This window comes from Palaemon carinicauda, chromosome 33 (genome assembly GCF_036898095.1).
Source record: "Palaemon carinicauda isolate YSFRI2023 chromosome 33, ASM3689809v2, whole genome shotgun sequence".
Taxonomy (NCBI): Eukaryota; Metazoa; Arthropoda; class Malacostraca; order Decapoda; family Palaemonidae; genus Palaemon; species Palaemon carinicauda.
The window spans coordinates 5,804,215-5,821,766 of record NC_090757.1 but is presented as its reverse complement, the minus strand read 5'-3'; the positions used below and the strand labels follow the sequence as shown (position 1 = coordinate 5,821,766).

Genomic DNA, 17,552 nt, shown 5'->3' with positions numbered 1-17,552 from the left:
TGGTTTTGAGCTTTCGCTGTGCAGGGTTTTTCTTCAAATAAATCCTTGAACTCTTTTTTTGTATCGGATTCATTGTTGATGACTTAGATCGTTTTTTGGAATTTTCCCTTGACCAATTCAAAATGGCTGACCCTTCACAAGTTCCCAAATTTAGAAAATGCAATGCTAGGGACTGTTCTAGGCGTCTTCCGAAGGCTTCTATCGACCCTCACACTGTTTGTTCCAATTGTCGGGGTTAAACCTGTCAATTGGAAGATCGGTGTGAGGAGTGCGTGGGCCTTTCGGAATTCGATTTTATCGAATTTGAAAAGTACACACGCAGGCTAGAGAGAGATAGAATTAGGAGAAGTTCTTCTAGGTCTATTGATGTTTCCTCTCCCCATGCCCCACAACCTATTCCTTCCCCTGTAGTGGTTGTTCCTAACCCCCCTCCTAGCACTCAGGAACCATAGATGGCTGACATGATGCGTGCCATCCATGCCCTGGGGGAGAGAGTTGAGTCCCTGGCAAGTGACCGCAATCAACTCATGGCGGATGTTAAGGAGCTTAAGTGCCAAAGTGCAGTGGGAAGTGCTAAAGTGCCAAGTGATAGTGTTGTGAACAGTGTTGCGCTTGAGGGTTCGTCTGTTCGTGCCTGTCGTCTTCCTAGTCCGGGACCTCTTGCAAGCTCCCAAGTCCAGGGGAGAAGCAATGTCGCACGACGCATGGGTTCGAGAGGCTTTAATCAGCGAACAGACGTTCCCTCCATGGTATCAGGCGTATCTCCCCAAGATCGCCCCTACCTACGTAAGACGAGAGAGCCCATTTATACCTCGTCGTCTGAAGGTGTTTCTCGTAAGAAACTTTGGACCAAGGTCTCACGACCTTTAAAACGTAAATCGGTCCCTTCAGGACAAGTCCAACGTCCCGGTTGTAGCCACTGGGTCAGTTCGGACTCGTTGCCGTCATCTGATGACTGCTCACCGCCTAAGAGAGGCAAAGTGGTACCGCTTCAGGCACTAACACCGTCTGTCGCCGCGCCTGCTCCCGTAGACCCTAAATGGGCTTTGCTGCAAGACATGCAGTCCAAGCTTACGTCTTTGATGCAGGACTTTCATGCGGAGAAGGTTGCTGCCGTACCTTCTAGCCAACAACCTTCCAAGCGATCGGTTGTGCGTCCTGTTGACGCTGAGGTAACCTTCTCGCGTCTACCAGTTGAGGGGGTTCCTCCACCGATGCGATCCAGTGTGGGTTGCCAGCCGCACGTTGACGTTAAGCGACGCACGGAGGTGGTTGTTGACGTTCAGGACGTTCAACAACCATCAGAGGTGACTTGTTTTGACGCGGTGCGTCAACCTCCGCAACCCAGTGTGATTTCCACTGCGCAACCCAGTCGGTCTAGACAGTCTCGGGTAGACGCTGTGCATCCTCGCGCACCCATGGTTGTTGACAGTTCACAGACTGTGCAGCAGTTCCATGACGTTGCGTCCGGCTCCGTCACGCATGCACCAGTGCGACCGGACTCAGCGAACCAGACGTTGCCCACTCCGTTGCCGTTTCCTCATCAGTTTTCGGATGAGGAACTTTCTGATGATGATGTTGCTGCACAACAAGACGATCAACAATCAGAACTGGACGAGCCTAAGTCAACTCAACCATCTTTGGACTTTAGAAAAGTCTTGGCTATATTCAAAGAGTTGTTTCCTGACCAGTTTGTTTCTGTGGCTCCTCGTTCTCCGCCGTCAGAGTTTGTATTAGGCATGCCTTCTACCGCACCTGCCTTTACTAGACTCGTCCTCGCACGCTCGTCTAAGAGAGCTTTGCGGCTGATAGGAGACTGGTTAGAGTCCAAGAAGAGTTTAGGGAAGACAGCATTTGCCTTTCCCCCTGCTAAACTCTCTTCTAGATCGAGCGTCTGGTATGCCACGGGAGAAGTTCTCGGCTTGGGAGTTCCTGCCTCTGCCCAGGGCGACTTCTCAAGTCTTGTAGACTCTCCCCGCCGCCTTGCCATGAGACGCTCGAAGATTTGTTGGTCATCATCGGACCTGGACCACCTTATGAAAGGGATCTTTAGGGCTTTTGAAATCTTTAACTTTTTAGACTGGTGCTTAGGAGCCCTGAGCAGGAAAATCTCTTCGACAGATAAAGAGATTTCTTTGCTCATTATGTCCTGCATGGACAAGGCCGTCCGTGATGGGTCCAATGAGCTTGCTGCCTCATTTGCGTCCGGAGTCCTGAAAAAGCGAGAGTCTCTCTGCTCGTTCCTGTCTGCTGGAGTTACACCATGCCAGAGATCTGAGCTTCTCTTTGCTCCCCTTTCCAAGTGCCTGTTTCCAGAAGTCTTGATAAAGGAAATTGCTGCTTCGTTAGTGCAGAAGGACACTCACGATCTAGTTGCGTCCTCAGCTCGCAAAGCTCCCCCTTTGCCTACATTGTCTGCTAGACCGAGGATAGACACTCCAGCGTCTCGCTTTATTCCGCCCCTTCGTGGCAGAGCCTCCAGCAGAGGAGGTGCTCGTGCCGAAGGGAAGCGAGGGAAGAGGAAAGGATCCAAGTCCTCTAAGGGCAGAGTCTGACTGCCCGCAACTTCAGACAGCAGTGGGAGCCAGACTCAAGAACTTCTGGCAAGCCTGGGAGAGGAGAGGCGCAGATTCACAATCTGTGAAGTTGCTCAGAGAGGGGTACAAAATCCCTTTTGTACGCAAACCCCCTCTAGCAACGTCTCCCATCGATCTCTCTCCCAGGTACAGAGAGGAAGAAAAGAGACAAGCCCTGAAACTGGAAGTGTCTCTTTTGCTAGAGAAGGGAGCGGTGGTCAAAGTCTCGGACCTTCAATCACCGGGATTCTACAACCGCCTCTTCCTGGTTTCAAAGAAGACAGGAGGGTGGAGACCGATGCTAGACGTCAGTGCTCTGAATGTCTTTGTCACAAAGACGAAGTTCTCCATGGAGACCACAAAGTCAGTCTTAGCAGCGGTCAGAAGGGAAGACTGGATGGTCTCCCTAGACCTAAGGGACGCCTACTTCCACGTCCCCATTCACTCAGACTCCCAACCTTTTCTGAGATTCGTTTTCGGAAATGTGGTCTACCAGTTTCGGGCCCTGTGCTTTGGCCTAAGCACAGCTCCTCTCGTGTTTACGAGGCTGATGAGGAATGTAGCCAAATTCCTCCACTTATCGGACATCTGAGCCTCCCTTTATTTGGACGACTGGCTTCTCAGAGCCTCTTCCAGTCGTCGCTGTCTGAAGGATCTCAAGTGGACTCTAGATCTGACCAAGGAATTGGGACTCCTAGTCAATTTGGAAAAGTCGCAACTAGTCCCATCCCAAACTATTGTGTATTTAGGGATGGAGATTCACAGTCTAGCTTTTCGGGCTTTTCCGTCGGCCCCCAGAATAAGTCTAGCCCTGTTATTCATCCAGAACATGCTGAAGAAGGAATGCTGCTCAGTCAGGCGGTGGATGAGTCTGGTAGGGACGCTATCATCCCTGGAACAATTTGTGTCACTAGGAAGACTACACCTCCGTCCGCTTCAATACCATCTAGCTTTTCACTGGAAAAAGGACAAGACGCTAGAAGCGGTCTCGATCCCGATTTCCGAAAAGATGAAGTCTTGTCTGACTTGGTGGAAGGGCAATATCAACCTAAGAGAGGGTCTTCCCCTGGCTGTTCAGACTCCCAACCACGTTCTCTTCTCGGACGCATCGGACGTGGGCTGGGGCGCGACACTAGACGGTCGGGAATGCTCAGGACTGTGGAACTCGAGTCAGAGGAGCATGCATATCAACTGCAAGGAGCTGTTGGCAGTACATCTGGCCTTGAAAAGCTTCAAGTCTCTCCTTCGAGGCAAAGTGGTGGAAGTAAACTCAGACAACACCACGGCCTTGGCGTACATCTCCAAACAAGGAGGGACCCACTCACTGACGTTGTACGAGATCGCAAGGGACCTGCTCATCTGGTCAAAAGGTCAAGACATCTCCCTAGTAACGAGGTTCATCCAAGGCAACTTGAATGTCATAGCAGATTGTCTCAGTCGGAAAGGGCAAGTAATTCCAACAGAATGGACCCTCCACAAGGATGTGTGCAAGAGACTTTGGGCCACTTGGGGCCAACCAACCATAGATCTCTTTGCAACCTCGCTGACCAAGAGGCTTCCAATCTATTGCTCCCCAGTCCCGGACCCAGCAGCAATACATATAGATGCCTTTCTCCTAGATTGGTCACATCTGGATCTCTACGCATTACCACCGTTCAAGATTGTCAACAAGGTACTGCAGAAGTTCGCCTCTCACGAAGGGACAAGGTTGACGCTAGTTGCTCCCCTCTGGCCCGCGAGAGAATGGCTCACCGAGGTACTTCGATGGCTAGTAGACGTTCCCAGAAGTCTTCCTCTAAGGGTGGACCTTCTACGTCAGCCTCACGTAAAGAAGGTACACCAAAGCCTCCTCGCTCTTCGTCTGACTGCCTTCAGACTATCGAAAGACTCTCGAGAGCTAGAGGCTTTTCGAAGGAGGCAGCCAGTGCGATTGCTAGAGCAAGGAGAGCATCCACCATTAGAGTCTGCCAGTCGAAGTGGGAAGTCTTCCGAGACTGGTGCAAGTCAGTTTCTGTATCCTCGACCAGTACCTCTGTAGCTCAAATAGCTGATTTTCTCTTATACCTGAGAAAAGGACGATCCCTTTCAGCTCCCACTATCAAGGGCTACAGAAGCATGTTGGCATCGGTCTTCCGGCATAGAGGCTTAGATCTTTCCAACAATAAAGATCTTCAAGACCTCCTTAAGTCTTTTGAGACCACCAAGGAGCGTCGTTTGGCTACCCCTGGTTGGAATTTAGACGTGGTACTAAGATTCCTCATGTCAGACAGGTTTGAGCCGTTACAATCAGCCTCCCTGAAAGATCTCACTCTAAAGACTCTTTTCCTGGTATGCTTAGCCTCGGCTAAAAGAGTCAGTGAGATTCATGCCTTCAGCAAGAACATCGGATTTTCGTCAGAAAAAGCCACCTGTTCGCTACAACTTGGTTTGCTAGCCAAAAATGAGCTGCCTTCTCGGCCTTGGCCTAAATCTTTCGATATTCCCAGCTTATCGGAGGTCGTAGGCAATGAACTAGAAAGAGTCTTATGCCCTGTGAGAGCTCTTAAGTTCTATTTAAAGCGTACCAAAGCTTTACGAGGCCAATCTGAAGCTTTATGGTGTTCTGTTAAGAAACCATCTTTGCCTATGTCAAAGAATGCTTTATCATACTTTATCAGACTGTTAATACGAGAAGCTCATTCACATCTGAGTGAGGAAGACCGAGCTTTGCTTAAGGTGAAGACGCACGAAGTTAGAGCTGTTGCAACTTCCGTGGCCTTTAAGCAAAATAGATCTCTGCGAAGTATAATGGACGCGACCTATTGGAGAAGCAAGTCAGTGTTCGCGTCTTTTTATCTAAAGGATGTCCAGTCTCTTTACGAGAACTGCTACACACTGGGACCATTCGTAGCAGCGAGTGCAGTAGTGGGTGAGGGCTCAACCACTACAATTCCCTAATTCCATATCCTTTTAATCTTTCTCTTGAAATGTTTTTAATGTTGTTTTTATGGGTTGTCCGGAAGGCTAAGAAGCCTTTCGCATCCTGGTTGATTTGGCGGGTGGTCAAAGTCATTTCTTGAGAGCGCCCAGATTAGGGGTTTGATGAGGTCCTGTTGTATGGGTTGCAGCCCTTGATACTTCAGCTCCTAGGGGTCTATCGGCATCCTAAGAGGATCGCGAGGCTCCGTAAGGAAGACGTACTTATAAGGCAGAGTAATCGTTCAAGTCGACTTCCTTACCAGGTACCTATTTATTTGGTTTTTGTTATTTTGGTAACTTCTAAAATGAAATAAAAACTCTTAGCTCATAAAATGTAAACATATATTACTGGTCTCTACCCACCATCCTGGGTGTGAATCAGCTATATATTCACCGGCTAAGTTAAATATTTAAAAATGATATTTTGATTATAAAATAAATTTTTGAATATACTTACCCGGTGAATATATAAATTAAATGACCCTCCCTTCCTCCCCAATAGAGACGCAGTGGGACGAGGAGAAAATTGAGTCTTTGTTTACATAGAGCTTGGTATCTGGCCGACAGATGGTGCTGATGGGCACACCCGCAACCTGTATAGCGATCGCTGGCGAGTTTTTTTGTACAGTTTTTGTCTGTCGAGCAACAGAGTTGCAGCTATATATTCACCGGGTAAGTATATTCAAAAATTTATTTTATAATTAAAATATCATATTTTAGAGCATTATACTGTTACACAAGAAATGGAAAGCAGAGAAAGAAATATTTAATTAATGGAAAACTGGACTTTAGGCCAGGTTGTGATTCAAACTTTCACGAAATAACTTACCTTTGTTACCGTATGCAATTCTTTCACTTAGTCAGTTTTTTACACAAGGAGTTGATTAGGAAAATTATGAAAATGAAAATAGGATAATGGTGAATTATATACAAAGAAAGTAATTGCATATATTATTATTCCCATATCTTTTCTTCTTGCTCTTTATGTTAATTTTTTTTATAACTTGAAATGAAATAGGGTAACAGCAGGAAAGTTATAGCAATAACAGCTTCAGCTCCTTAATAACCTTAAGTGGACAGTTTTTCATCACTTCCTCCTTCCTCCATTCTTGTGTTTTCCACTTATGTTATTTTGAAGTTTTTGTGTGTGTATTCCATTTTACAGATGGCCTTTTATAAAGACATTCACATCCATTGATTCTGTCAGTGGTGTCACCTACTTCCTATCTTTGTGGTATCTTTCCATTTAAAATTCTCTTAAGAATTATCACTGAAATGGATATGTTGAAATTATTTTATTTTGATTTGTGGTAGGGATGTATATCATAATGAAACTTTTGATTACTGATATTTTAAACTTATGGATTCTTACGGGAATTTTTTTCAGACATGAAGGCGAAAGAAAAGTGCGTACTCTTGAAAACGATGACCTCAAGGAATCTTTGAGAAATTTATCTATTAATGCTGAGGAAGATATTGACATCCCATTGGATGAAAAAGATGATGATTCCTCAGAAATGAAATCTATAGATGAATCACCAACAACTTTAGGTAAGAAAGGCATGATAAAATAATTTCAAAGATTTTTAAAAAATTACCATCCAGTTTAAAAGTTGAAAGAGAGTTAGAACTCGCGTGATTGTCAGGACTCAAATGTAAAGACACTTGAATTTCTAGATTCCTGGATACTTCTTGCAATTGTTTGTTCGGGATACAAACCTATTGTCCTTTTAAATAGGGAAATGTCTTCAGCGGACCTGGAACCGCTATTACATTCATTAACGATGTAGTCAACGACAAGCGGTGATTGAAAGCGACACCTGATCTGTAGCCATGGCCCTTGTTTTGTCCCTCCAGGACTGGTGCATAGTCTCAGAGTGCTTGTGCTTGCATTATATTACTGTACTTTCAAGTGCTATCATTAAGACTTCAAGCCATTAATTTCTTTTTTTTTTTTTACTTGGACTAAAATTGCAATTTATTTAGCCTTTTACCTCTCATCCCTTATAGTCTTTTCCCCACGTATCTTGCCAACTTCTTTAGTTCTGATTTTCAATTCACATTTTTAAATATTTAACTTAGCCGGTGAATATATAGCTGCAACTCTGTTGCTCGACAGACAAAAAACTGTACAAAAAAACTCGCCAGCGATCGCTATACAGGTTGCGGGTGTGCCCATCAGAGCCAGCTGTCGGCCAGATACCAAGCTCCATGTAAACAAAGACTCAATTTTCTCTCTGTCGACGTGTCGACAAGACGTACTTTACTCGCTGTTGAAACCTGGAATTTTTCCCATCATCTTTGGTGAAGTACTATATTCTGGTTTGAGCTTTCGCAGTGCAGGTGTTTTTTCTTCATCTTAAATCTTGAACTCGTTTTGGATAGATTTAATTTTTGGTGACAAAGAGAGCATGGACTTTCTTTGACTCTTAAATGGCCGACCCTTCCCTTAGACGGAAGTGTGTTTAGGCTTTTAGTAATTATCTTATCACGTTATAAATTAATTATAGATTTTCCTCTATATATTTTATATCTCTCCGACTTTCTTAGGCCTCTTCGATTAACTTTCCATTTATAATAAATAAAAAATAAATTTTAATGTTTTGTTTATATGCGACCTTTCCTGAGAGTAGGCAGTCCTATCTTGGAAACCGAAGTTAAACAACGTTGAGCCCTTTGCAATCGTAAATAGCTTTAAAGAGCTAATGATTTAAAACCTTTTAAATGAATATTTTTAATAAATATTTTATGAAAGAATTTCTTTGAATAGTCTTCGTACTATTTCAAAGATGAACTAACGTTTAGTTTATTTATACTACGCAGTTTGCGCTCTATCGTTACGATAGAGAGAGAGTATCACGGTTTCACTTTGCAGAAAGAGTAAATCGATTCTGACGTTTTGTTCATTCTTCTTTCAAAGCTTAAATGTTTTAAATTCTATTTTAAAGGAACTTTTTAATTGAAAAACCTTTCAGTTTTTTCCTTTGGTCAAATAACATGTTTTTTTGACGAAATGTAATTGGGCTCTTCTCTTAGGTGCGAAATCGAGAGAGAAAGAGAGAGAGAGATAGAGACGGAGGGAGAGAGAGGAGAGAAAACGTTCCGTTCAAGTGGGTAACGTTGTTCTCGAGTTGCTCTCGTCCCTAGTCTCGGTATGGGGAGAAAGGATAAAACGTTTTTAGTTTTTTATTCTCGTCCCCAGGCTATGTGCGGTTAGAGATTGAAAACGTAGTTTTGAATGAACTAGTGTTTAGTCTCTTCCCCAGCCACTGAATTTTTTATCTTAAAATATGTTTTCTGTTTTTTGCTGGTATTAATGAGCTTGCATTATACGACTGATTTCGCAATTACTACCTTTTGATGAGGGTAGAATTGCGTGCTTCAGATAGAAATCAGTAAAAGTTTCGATTACAGTGAAATAGGTGCAAAACAGAAAATCGAAGTGATAAAGTGATATTGCGCTAAGTGTTACAGTGTTGCGTCCGAGGGTTCGTCTGTTCGTGCCTGTCGTTCACCTAGTCCGGGACCTCTTGCAAGCTCCCAAACCCAGGGGAGAAGTAATGTCGAACGACTTATGGGTTCGAGAGGCCTTGATCAACGAACAGACGTTTCCCTCTATGGTATCGGGTGTATCTTACCAAGATCTCCCCTACCATAAGGCGAGAGAGACGTTTTTTCTCCTCGTCATCCGAAGGCTTTTCGCATAAGAAACCTATCACAAGGTTTCGAAGCCCTTAAGCGAAAGTCAGGTCCAGCGTCCTGCTTGCAGCCATTAGGACAGCTCTGACCATATGCAGTCTCGGAAAACTGCTCGCCGCCTAACAAAAGCGTAACACAGACTCCGAGAGTCTTTTTTGTTGGCAAAGTGTTGCGGTCACAGACGTTACCCTCGTCTCTTACCACAACCATTTCCGTTGATCCTTAATGGGTTGTACGGCAAGACATACAGAATATGCTTGCCTCCCTTATGGAAGACTATTCTGCCGATTAGTCCGTTGAGTCTAGCCGTTTATCTCATCGATATCCTGGCTTTCAGCCAACCTAACGTTCCTTTGTGCTTCCTGTTGACGTTGGCGTAGCTAAGTCACGTCAGTCAGGTTGTTTAGAACCACACTCGATGCGGTCTCGTGTGGATTTTCAGCTACATTTGGACGTTAGGCCACTTGCTGATGCTCCTGTTGACGTTCAGGACGTTCGCTAGCAATTGGAGTTGACTTGTTTTGACGCTGTGCATCAACCTCCGCATTCTAGAGTTGTTTTGACTGCTCAGTCTAGGCAGTCAAAGCAGTCTCGAGTGGACGCTGTGCGTCCTCACGCACCTGTTGTTGTTGACAGTTCACAGACTGTCAAGCAGTTACATGACGTTGCGTCCTGGTCCGCTACTAATGCACCAGTGCGTGTGGACTCTGCTTTTAAAGCATTGCCACCACGGTAGGTCTCTCCCTTGTTTGAGACTCGGCTTTTATCGGACAAGGTTCCTGTAGATGAGGAAGTTGCTGTTCCCCCTCCTACTGATATTCCCTTGAGGACTCTGTCAGACGGAGAGGAGCCTAAAGCTGCTTAGCCCTCTATGGACTTTAATTAAATCATGATGATTTTTTTAAGGATCTTTGTCCGGATCTTTTTGTAACTGCTGCTCCTCGTTCGCCTAGACGTCAGAGCTTACACTAGGCCTAGCTACTTCGAAGCCGTTGTTTATAAGCTAGTGCTCTCTCGCTCTCCTAGAGAGCTTTACGTTTGCTAGGCGACTGGTTCATCACCAGGAGGAGTTTGGGGGATACAGCCTTTGCTTTCCCTTCCTTTAAACTGGCTTATAGAGCGAAAGTCTGATATGACACGAGAGAAGTTCTCGGCTTGGGAGTTCATGCCTCTGCCCAGATAGACTTCTCAAATCTCGTAGACTCTCCCTGGCGCCTGGCCAGGAGACGCTCCAAGTTTTTTACAGGTCAACTTCACAGCTGTTTTCGAGCCTTTGAAGTTTTGCTGTACAATTATGTCATGCATAAACAAGGCTTTCAGGGATGGAAAGCGGTACCGCCTCAGTCGCTAACCCCGTCTGTTGCCGCACCTGCTCCCGTAGACCCTAAATGGGCTTGCTGCAAGACATGCAGTCCAAGCTTGCGTCCTTGATAGAGGACTTTAATGCGGAGAAGGTTGCTGCCGAACCTTCTGGCCAACAACCTTCCAACCGGTCGGTTGTGCGTCCTGTTGACGCTGAGGTAACCTTCTCGCGTCTACCAGTTGAGGTGGTTCCTCCACCGATGCGACCCAGTGTGGGTTGCCAGCCGCACGTTGACGTTAAGCGACGCTCGGAGGTGGTTGTTGACGTTCAGGACGTTCAACAACCAGCAGAGGTGACTTGTTGTGACGCGGTGCGTCAACCTCAGCAACCTGGTATGGTGTTGACTGCACAACCCAGACGGTCTAGACAGTCTCGGGTGGACGCTGTGCTTCCTCGTGCACCTATGGTTGTTGACAGTTCACAGACTGTGCAGTAGTTCCATGACGTTGCGTCCGGCTCCGTCACGCATGCACCAGTGCGACCGGACTCAGCGAGCCAGACGTTGCCCACTCCGTTGCCGTTTCCTCATCAGTTTTCGGATGAGGAACTATCTGATGAGGACGTTGCTGAACAACAAGACGATCAGCCCCCAGAATAGATCAAGCCCTGCTATCCATCCAGAAGATGCTGAAGAAGGAACGCTGCTCAGTCAGGCTGTGGATGAGTCTGGTGGGGACGCTGTCATCCCTGGAACAGTTTGTATCACTAGGAAGACTTCACCTCCGTCCTCTTCAATACCATCTGGCTTTTCACTGGAAAAAGGACAAGACGCTAGAAGCGGTCTCGATCCCGATTTCCGGAAAGATAAAGTCTTGTCTGACTTGGTGGAAGGACAATATCAACCTAAGAGAGGGTCTTCCCCTGGCTGTTCAGACTACCTACCACGTTCTCTTCTCGGACGCATCGGACTTGGGCTGGGGCGCGACACTGGACGGTCGGGAATGCTCAGGTCTGTGGAACTCGAGTCAGAGGAGCATGCATATCAACTGCAAGGAGCTGTTGGCAGTTCATCTGGCCTTGAAAAGCTTCGAGTATCTCCTTTGAGGCAAAGTGGTGGAAGTAAACTCGGACAACACCACGGCCTTGGCGTACATCTCCAAACAAGGAGGTACCCACTCACTGACGTTGTACGAGATCGCAAGGGACCTGCTCATCTGGTCAAAAGGTCAAGACATCTCCCTAGTAACGAGGTTCATCCAAGGCAACTTGAATGTCATAGCAGATTGTCTCAGTCGGAAAGGGCAAGTAATTCCAACAGAATGGACCCTCCACAAGGATGTGTGCAAGAGACTTTGGGCCACTTGGGGTCAACCCACCATAGATCTCTTTGCAACCTCGCTGACCAAGAGGCTTCTAATCTATTGCTCCCCAGTCCCGGACCCAGCAGCAATACATATAGATGCCTTCCTCCTAGATTGGTCACATCTGGATCTCTACGCATTCCCACCGTTCAAGATTGTCAACAAGGTACAGTGAACCCTCGTTTATCGCGGTAGATAGGTTCCAGACCTGGCCGCGATAGGTGAAAATCCGCGAAGTAGTGACACCATATTTACCTATTTATTTAACATGTATATTCAGGCTTTTAAAACCTTCCCTTGTACGTAGTACTGTTAACAAACTACCCTTTAATGTACAGAACACTTAATGCATGTACTAACGTACCCTAAACTAAAACAGGCACAAATATTAAGGGCGACTTTATATCATGCGTTTCCTAAACACGCCAAAAAGCACGATAAAAAATGGCAACCAATGTTTTGTTTACGTTTATCTCTGATTATAATGAAGAAACAAACGCATTTACACATCTGTGTATAGGTTAGTTTCTGCATCGATTATATTGATTATTCAGTACAGTATGTTGATTTGGTTATTACTAATGTTTACTTAATTTTTCTTAGGACTTCCAAATGAAATGTTTCTCTTTATGACGCCGCCTGAAACGACGGCGTCATAAAGTACGCTCAGTAAACAAACTAAGGAATTTAACGCGCATGATGAAAGTGATAAATAATGATATTACAGTAAAAGCTTTAATAAAATATGTTATTACAAATATTATTTACCGTATCTATATAAAATCATACATACGTAGCAAAGCAGGAAAACAATCTACGAGAGAGAGAGAGAGAGAGAGAGAGAGAGAGAGAGAGAGAGATTGTTTTACATACGTAAATGTAAATTTTAAACAAAAAAAAATAGCCCCATTTCATATAAAATAGATTACAAATATTTTACTTTATCATATTACAGTAGTCTTTATAATACTGTAAAGTTCAGTACAGTATGTTGTTGTTAAAGTCGTGGCGATGAAATTCTCACGAAACAAAAACACGCCATTTGAGTACAACAGCTGATTCTCTCTCTCTCTCTCTCTCTCTCTCTCTCTCTCTCTCTCTCTCTCTCTCTCTCTCTCTCTCTCTCTTCGTGTCATACAATACTTACATTTAGATGAAGAAACTAAAATTAGTTTTCTTAGTGTCAATTAAATACGAAACGAAATAATTAGGCCGAGTCTACATCCATTTCAATCATAGCTAAAAATACGGCATCCGATTTCATCAGCAAACCACTATTTTTTGGGAAATATCATTTTATTCTAGAAAATTGCCACTCTTTAAATAGTTAATTGCACATTAAGAAAGCGTGTATTTTTGTTTTTAAATTTCGGGTTTGTTTTAAAAATCGAGTATTGTTGACTTCTTTTTTTTTTTTACTTTTGGCTGTGATTAGATCAGCTGTCATCTAGCTGCCGCTCTTGAGTGTGTACGAATACACTAACAAAGTATCATTTATACCATTTCTTAACTTATTCAAACCGTCTACAGTATACAGTTGATATTACATAAGCACCAATGTGTTATAACCTATCAAATTTTTTTGTTTATTACATTTAATCTCTCTCTCTCTCTCTCTCTCTCTCTCTCTCTCCCTCCCTCTCTCTCTCTCTCTCTCTCTCTCTCTCTCTCTCTCTCTCTGTGGGCTACTTTTCACTACCTCCCATTCCTTAGCTCTCTCTATCTCTCTAACAAATGATATCTTTGTTGCTCCTCAAAGTTTCATTTATATTGAAAATCAATCACGATTCAATTTTCCTTATTTTCTCCAATCTCGCACCATCGGTCACATCGCGGTATTTTCGATATTTCTGGAAAATCCGCGATATATGTATATACATGGGTTATGAAAAAAATCCGCGAAGTGGTGAATCCGCGATGGTCGAACCGCGAAGTAGCGAGGGTTCACTGTACTGCAGAAGTTCGCCTCTCACGAAGGGACAAGGTTGACGTTAGTTGCTCCCCTCTGGCCCGCGAGAGAATGGCTCACCGAGGTACTTCGATGGCTAGTAGACGTTCCCAGAAGTCTTCCTCTAAGGGTGGACCTTCTACGTCAGCCTCACGTAAAGAAGGTACACCAAAGCCTCCTCGCTCTTCGTCTGACTGCCTTCAGACTATCGAAAGACTCTCGAGAGCTAGAGGCTTTTCGAAGGAGGCAGCCAGTGTGATTGCTAGAGCAAGGAGAGCGTCCACCATTAGAGTCTACCAGTCGAAGTGGGAAGTCTTCCGAGACTGGTGCAAGTCAGTTTCTGTATCCTCGACCAGTACCTCTGTAGCTCAAATAGCTGATTTTCTCTTATTCCTGAGAAAAGGACGATCCCTTTCAGCTCCCACTATCAAGGGCTACAGAAGCATGTTGGCATCAGTCTTCCGGCATAGAGGCTTAGATCTTTCCAAAAGTAAAGATCTTCAAGACCTCCTTAGGTCTTTTGAGACCACCAAGGAGCATCGTTTGGCTACCCCTGGATGGAATTTAGACATGGTGCTAAGATTCCTCATGTCAGACAGGTTTGAGCCGTTACAATCAGCCTCCCTGAAAGATCTCACTCTAAAGACTCTTTTCCTGGTATGCTTAGCCTCGGCTAAAAGAGTCAGTGAGATTCATGCCTTCAGCAAGAACATCGGATTTTCGTCAGAAAAAGCCACCTGTTCGCTGCAACTTGGTTTTCTAGCCAAAAATGAGCTGCCTTCTCGGCCTTGGCCTAAATCTTTCGATATTCCCAGCTTATCGGAGATCGTAGGCAATGAACTAGAAAGAGTCTTAAGTTCTATTTAAAGCGTACCAAACCTTTACGAGGCCAATCTGAAGCTTTATGGTGTTCAGTTAAGAAACCATCTTTGCCTATGTCAAAGAATGCTTTATCATACTTTTTCAGATTGTTAATACGAGAAGCTCATTCACATCTGAGTGAGGAAGACCGAGCTTTGCTTAAGGTGAAGACGCACGAAGTTAGAGCTGTAGCAACTTCCGTGGCCTTTAAGCAAAATAGATCTCTGCGAAGTATAATGGACGCAACCTATTGGAGAAGCAAGTCAGTGTTCGCGTCTTTTTATCTAAAGGATGTCCAGTCTCTTTACGAGAACTGCTACACACTGGGACCATTCGTAGCAGCGAGTGCAGTAGTGGGTGAGGGCTCAACCACTACAATTCCCTAATTCCATATCCTTTTAATCTGTCTCTTGAAATGTTTTTAATGTTGTTTTTATGGGTTGTCCGGAAGGCTAAGAAGCCTTTCGCATCCTGGTTGATTTGGCGGGTGGTCAAAGTCATTTCTTGAGAGCGCCCAGATTAGGGGTTTGATGAGGTCCTGTTGTATGGGTTGCAGCCCTTGATACTTCAGCTCCTAGGGGTCTATCAGCATCCTAAGAGGATCGCGAGGCTCTGTAAAGAAGACGTACTTATAAGGCAGAGTAATCGTGCAAGTCGACTTCCTTACCAGGTACCTATTTATTTTGTTTTTGTTATTTTGATAACTTCTAAAATGAAATAAAAACTCTTAGCTCATAAAATGTAAACATATTTTACTGGTCTCTACCCACCATCCTGGGTGTGAATCAGCTATATATTCACCGGCTAAGTTAAATATTTAAAAATGATATTTTAATTATAAAATAAATTTTTGAATATACTTACCCGGTGACTATATAAATTAAATGACCCTCCCTTCCTCCCCAATAGAGACGCAGTGGGACGAGGAGAAAATTGAGTCTTTGTTTACATGGAGCTTGGTATCTGGCCGACAGCTGGCGCTGATGGGCACACCCGCAACCTGTATAGCGATCGCTGGCGAGTTTTTTTGTACAGTTTTTTGTCTGTCGAGCAACAGAGTTGCAGCTATATATTCACCGGGTAAGTATATTCAAAAATTTATTTTATAATTAAAATATCATGTTTTTGGGCTATCCATATGAGAATTGATAGTTGCGAATTGAGTGTTTTCATTAAATTACCTTGTAAAATTATGATATTCCTACAAACATATTACGTATTAATTTGTTTTATCGTAGGCTGATTTTCAATAATAGAATGGAGACGTGTAATATGAACTATTGATTAATCTTACTTGTTTCTAGCTTGTATTTCAAATCTTTATTATGATAAATTCAAGTGTTTTTGTTATAAGGTTTGTGATTTTCAGATGTTGGAAAGGAGTCTGAAGAGGAAATGCCCAAAAATACTGATGAGAAAGAACTTGTAGAATTTCCTGATACAGTCGTTGAAATGACTCATATTACAGGAGACCAGTAAGTACAGTAAGAGTATTTCACTGTTAAAGATTTAGAAGTACATTCTAAAATTTACTTGGAAGTGATGTTGGTTTTAATTTGGTTTATTCTACTGAAGTCTGTTATTTTTAATAAAAAACTCCCTCTAACCCTATGAGAATCCAATGATGTGCTTTGTGCTATTCATGGAGCTATATAGAATGTCCTCAACTTAAAAACATTCGGAAATACAAACACAAATCCAACTGAAATCATAAAAGTCAGATATTGTATCAAAATTTCACAATGAAATACTATGATTAAACAATATATAATTTATTGCAGTAACCAAGACGACATTTGTATTATGAAGTGGGAATGTTTGTTGACTTTTGTAGCCGAAAATCATAGGCATGTGACTTAGGCGAAGTCTACCCTAGGCCAAAATTTAACAAAATTTGACACAATAAAATTTGGACTTACAAACAGGTTCTTGGAACCTATTGGGTTTTTAAGTTGAGGTCTTTCTGTATAGAAACTATTTTCAGTTTCTTTCTATCTTTTTTAGTTAGTAGTATTATAGCCTCTGTACCATGGTCTTCCACTGTCTTGGATTAGAATTCTCTTGCTTGAGGGTACACTCAGGTGCGCTATTCTATCTTATTTCTCTTCCTCTTGTTTTGTTACAGTTTTTATGATTTATGTTACTGTTCTTGTCCCCTGAGCTTATAGCATCCTGCTTTTCCAACTAGGGTTGTAGCTTAGCAAGGAATAATGATAATAATAATAATTATACGATATGAAATTGAACCTAAGTGGGTTAACACATGTCATTGCGCACCGCAAAGAAGTTTGCAAGTCAAGAGCCTCATAGCAATTTTTTTATGGCCAGGACCACCAGAGGGTCAATTTATTGGAGTCCTGGTGTCAATATGGGGGTAAAGAGTGTCTAAGAATACCTTCACGTTAGCCATCTACAGTCACCAGAAACTAGAGAGCTTATTAGTAAATTATTGTTAATTTATTTTATCAGTTGGAAATTAATTCAGTATCTATACTGGCTTATTGTTTCACCATATCACCAAATTTTGCTCATATTTTATAACATGATCCTGTGTTTCATGTCTCTCCTATACATTTTGAAGAATGAAAATCTAGTGTATTTAAGATTGTACATGAAAAGAAAAATAAATATAGAAGGGAAAATTTATAATGTACCATAGCAAAGTTATTCAGAATAGAAAATACAAACACAAGTGAAAAAGAGCAAAGCGAATGAATCTTTCTGGTACCCACGGCCTTCGTGATATGCGTATGTTATAATTACTTGTCTAGGTACTCATGTTTAATACAAAGTTATATTATATATAATTTATTTTTCAATATTAATCTTACCCGATAATCATGTAG

At 43.2% G+C, this 17,552-nt stretch overlaps 1 protein-coding gene across 1 annotated transcript in view; it reads left to right on the top strand.

Moving 5' to 3' along the window:
- Positions 1-17,552, top strand: part of LOC137625828 (ribosome quality control complex subunit NEMF-like) — a 162,861-nt gene that overhangs the window by 105,667 nt on the left and 39,642 nt on the right. Inside the window, exons 14-15 of the mRNA XM_068356715.1 lie at positions 6,922-7,085; positions 16,076-16,181. Coding sequence (XP_068212816.1) covers positions 6,922-7,085; positions 16,076-16,181 — 270 coding nt within the window. The remainder of the gene's footprint in view (positions 1-6,921; positions 7,086-16,075; positions 16,182-17,552) is intronic.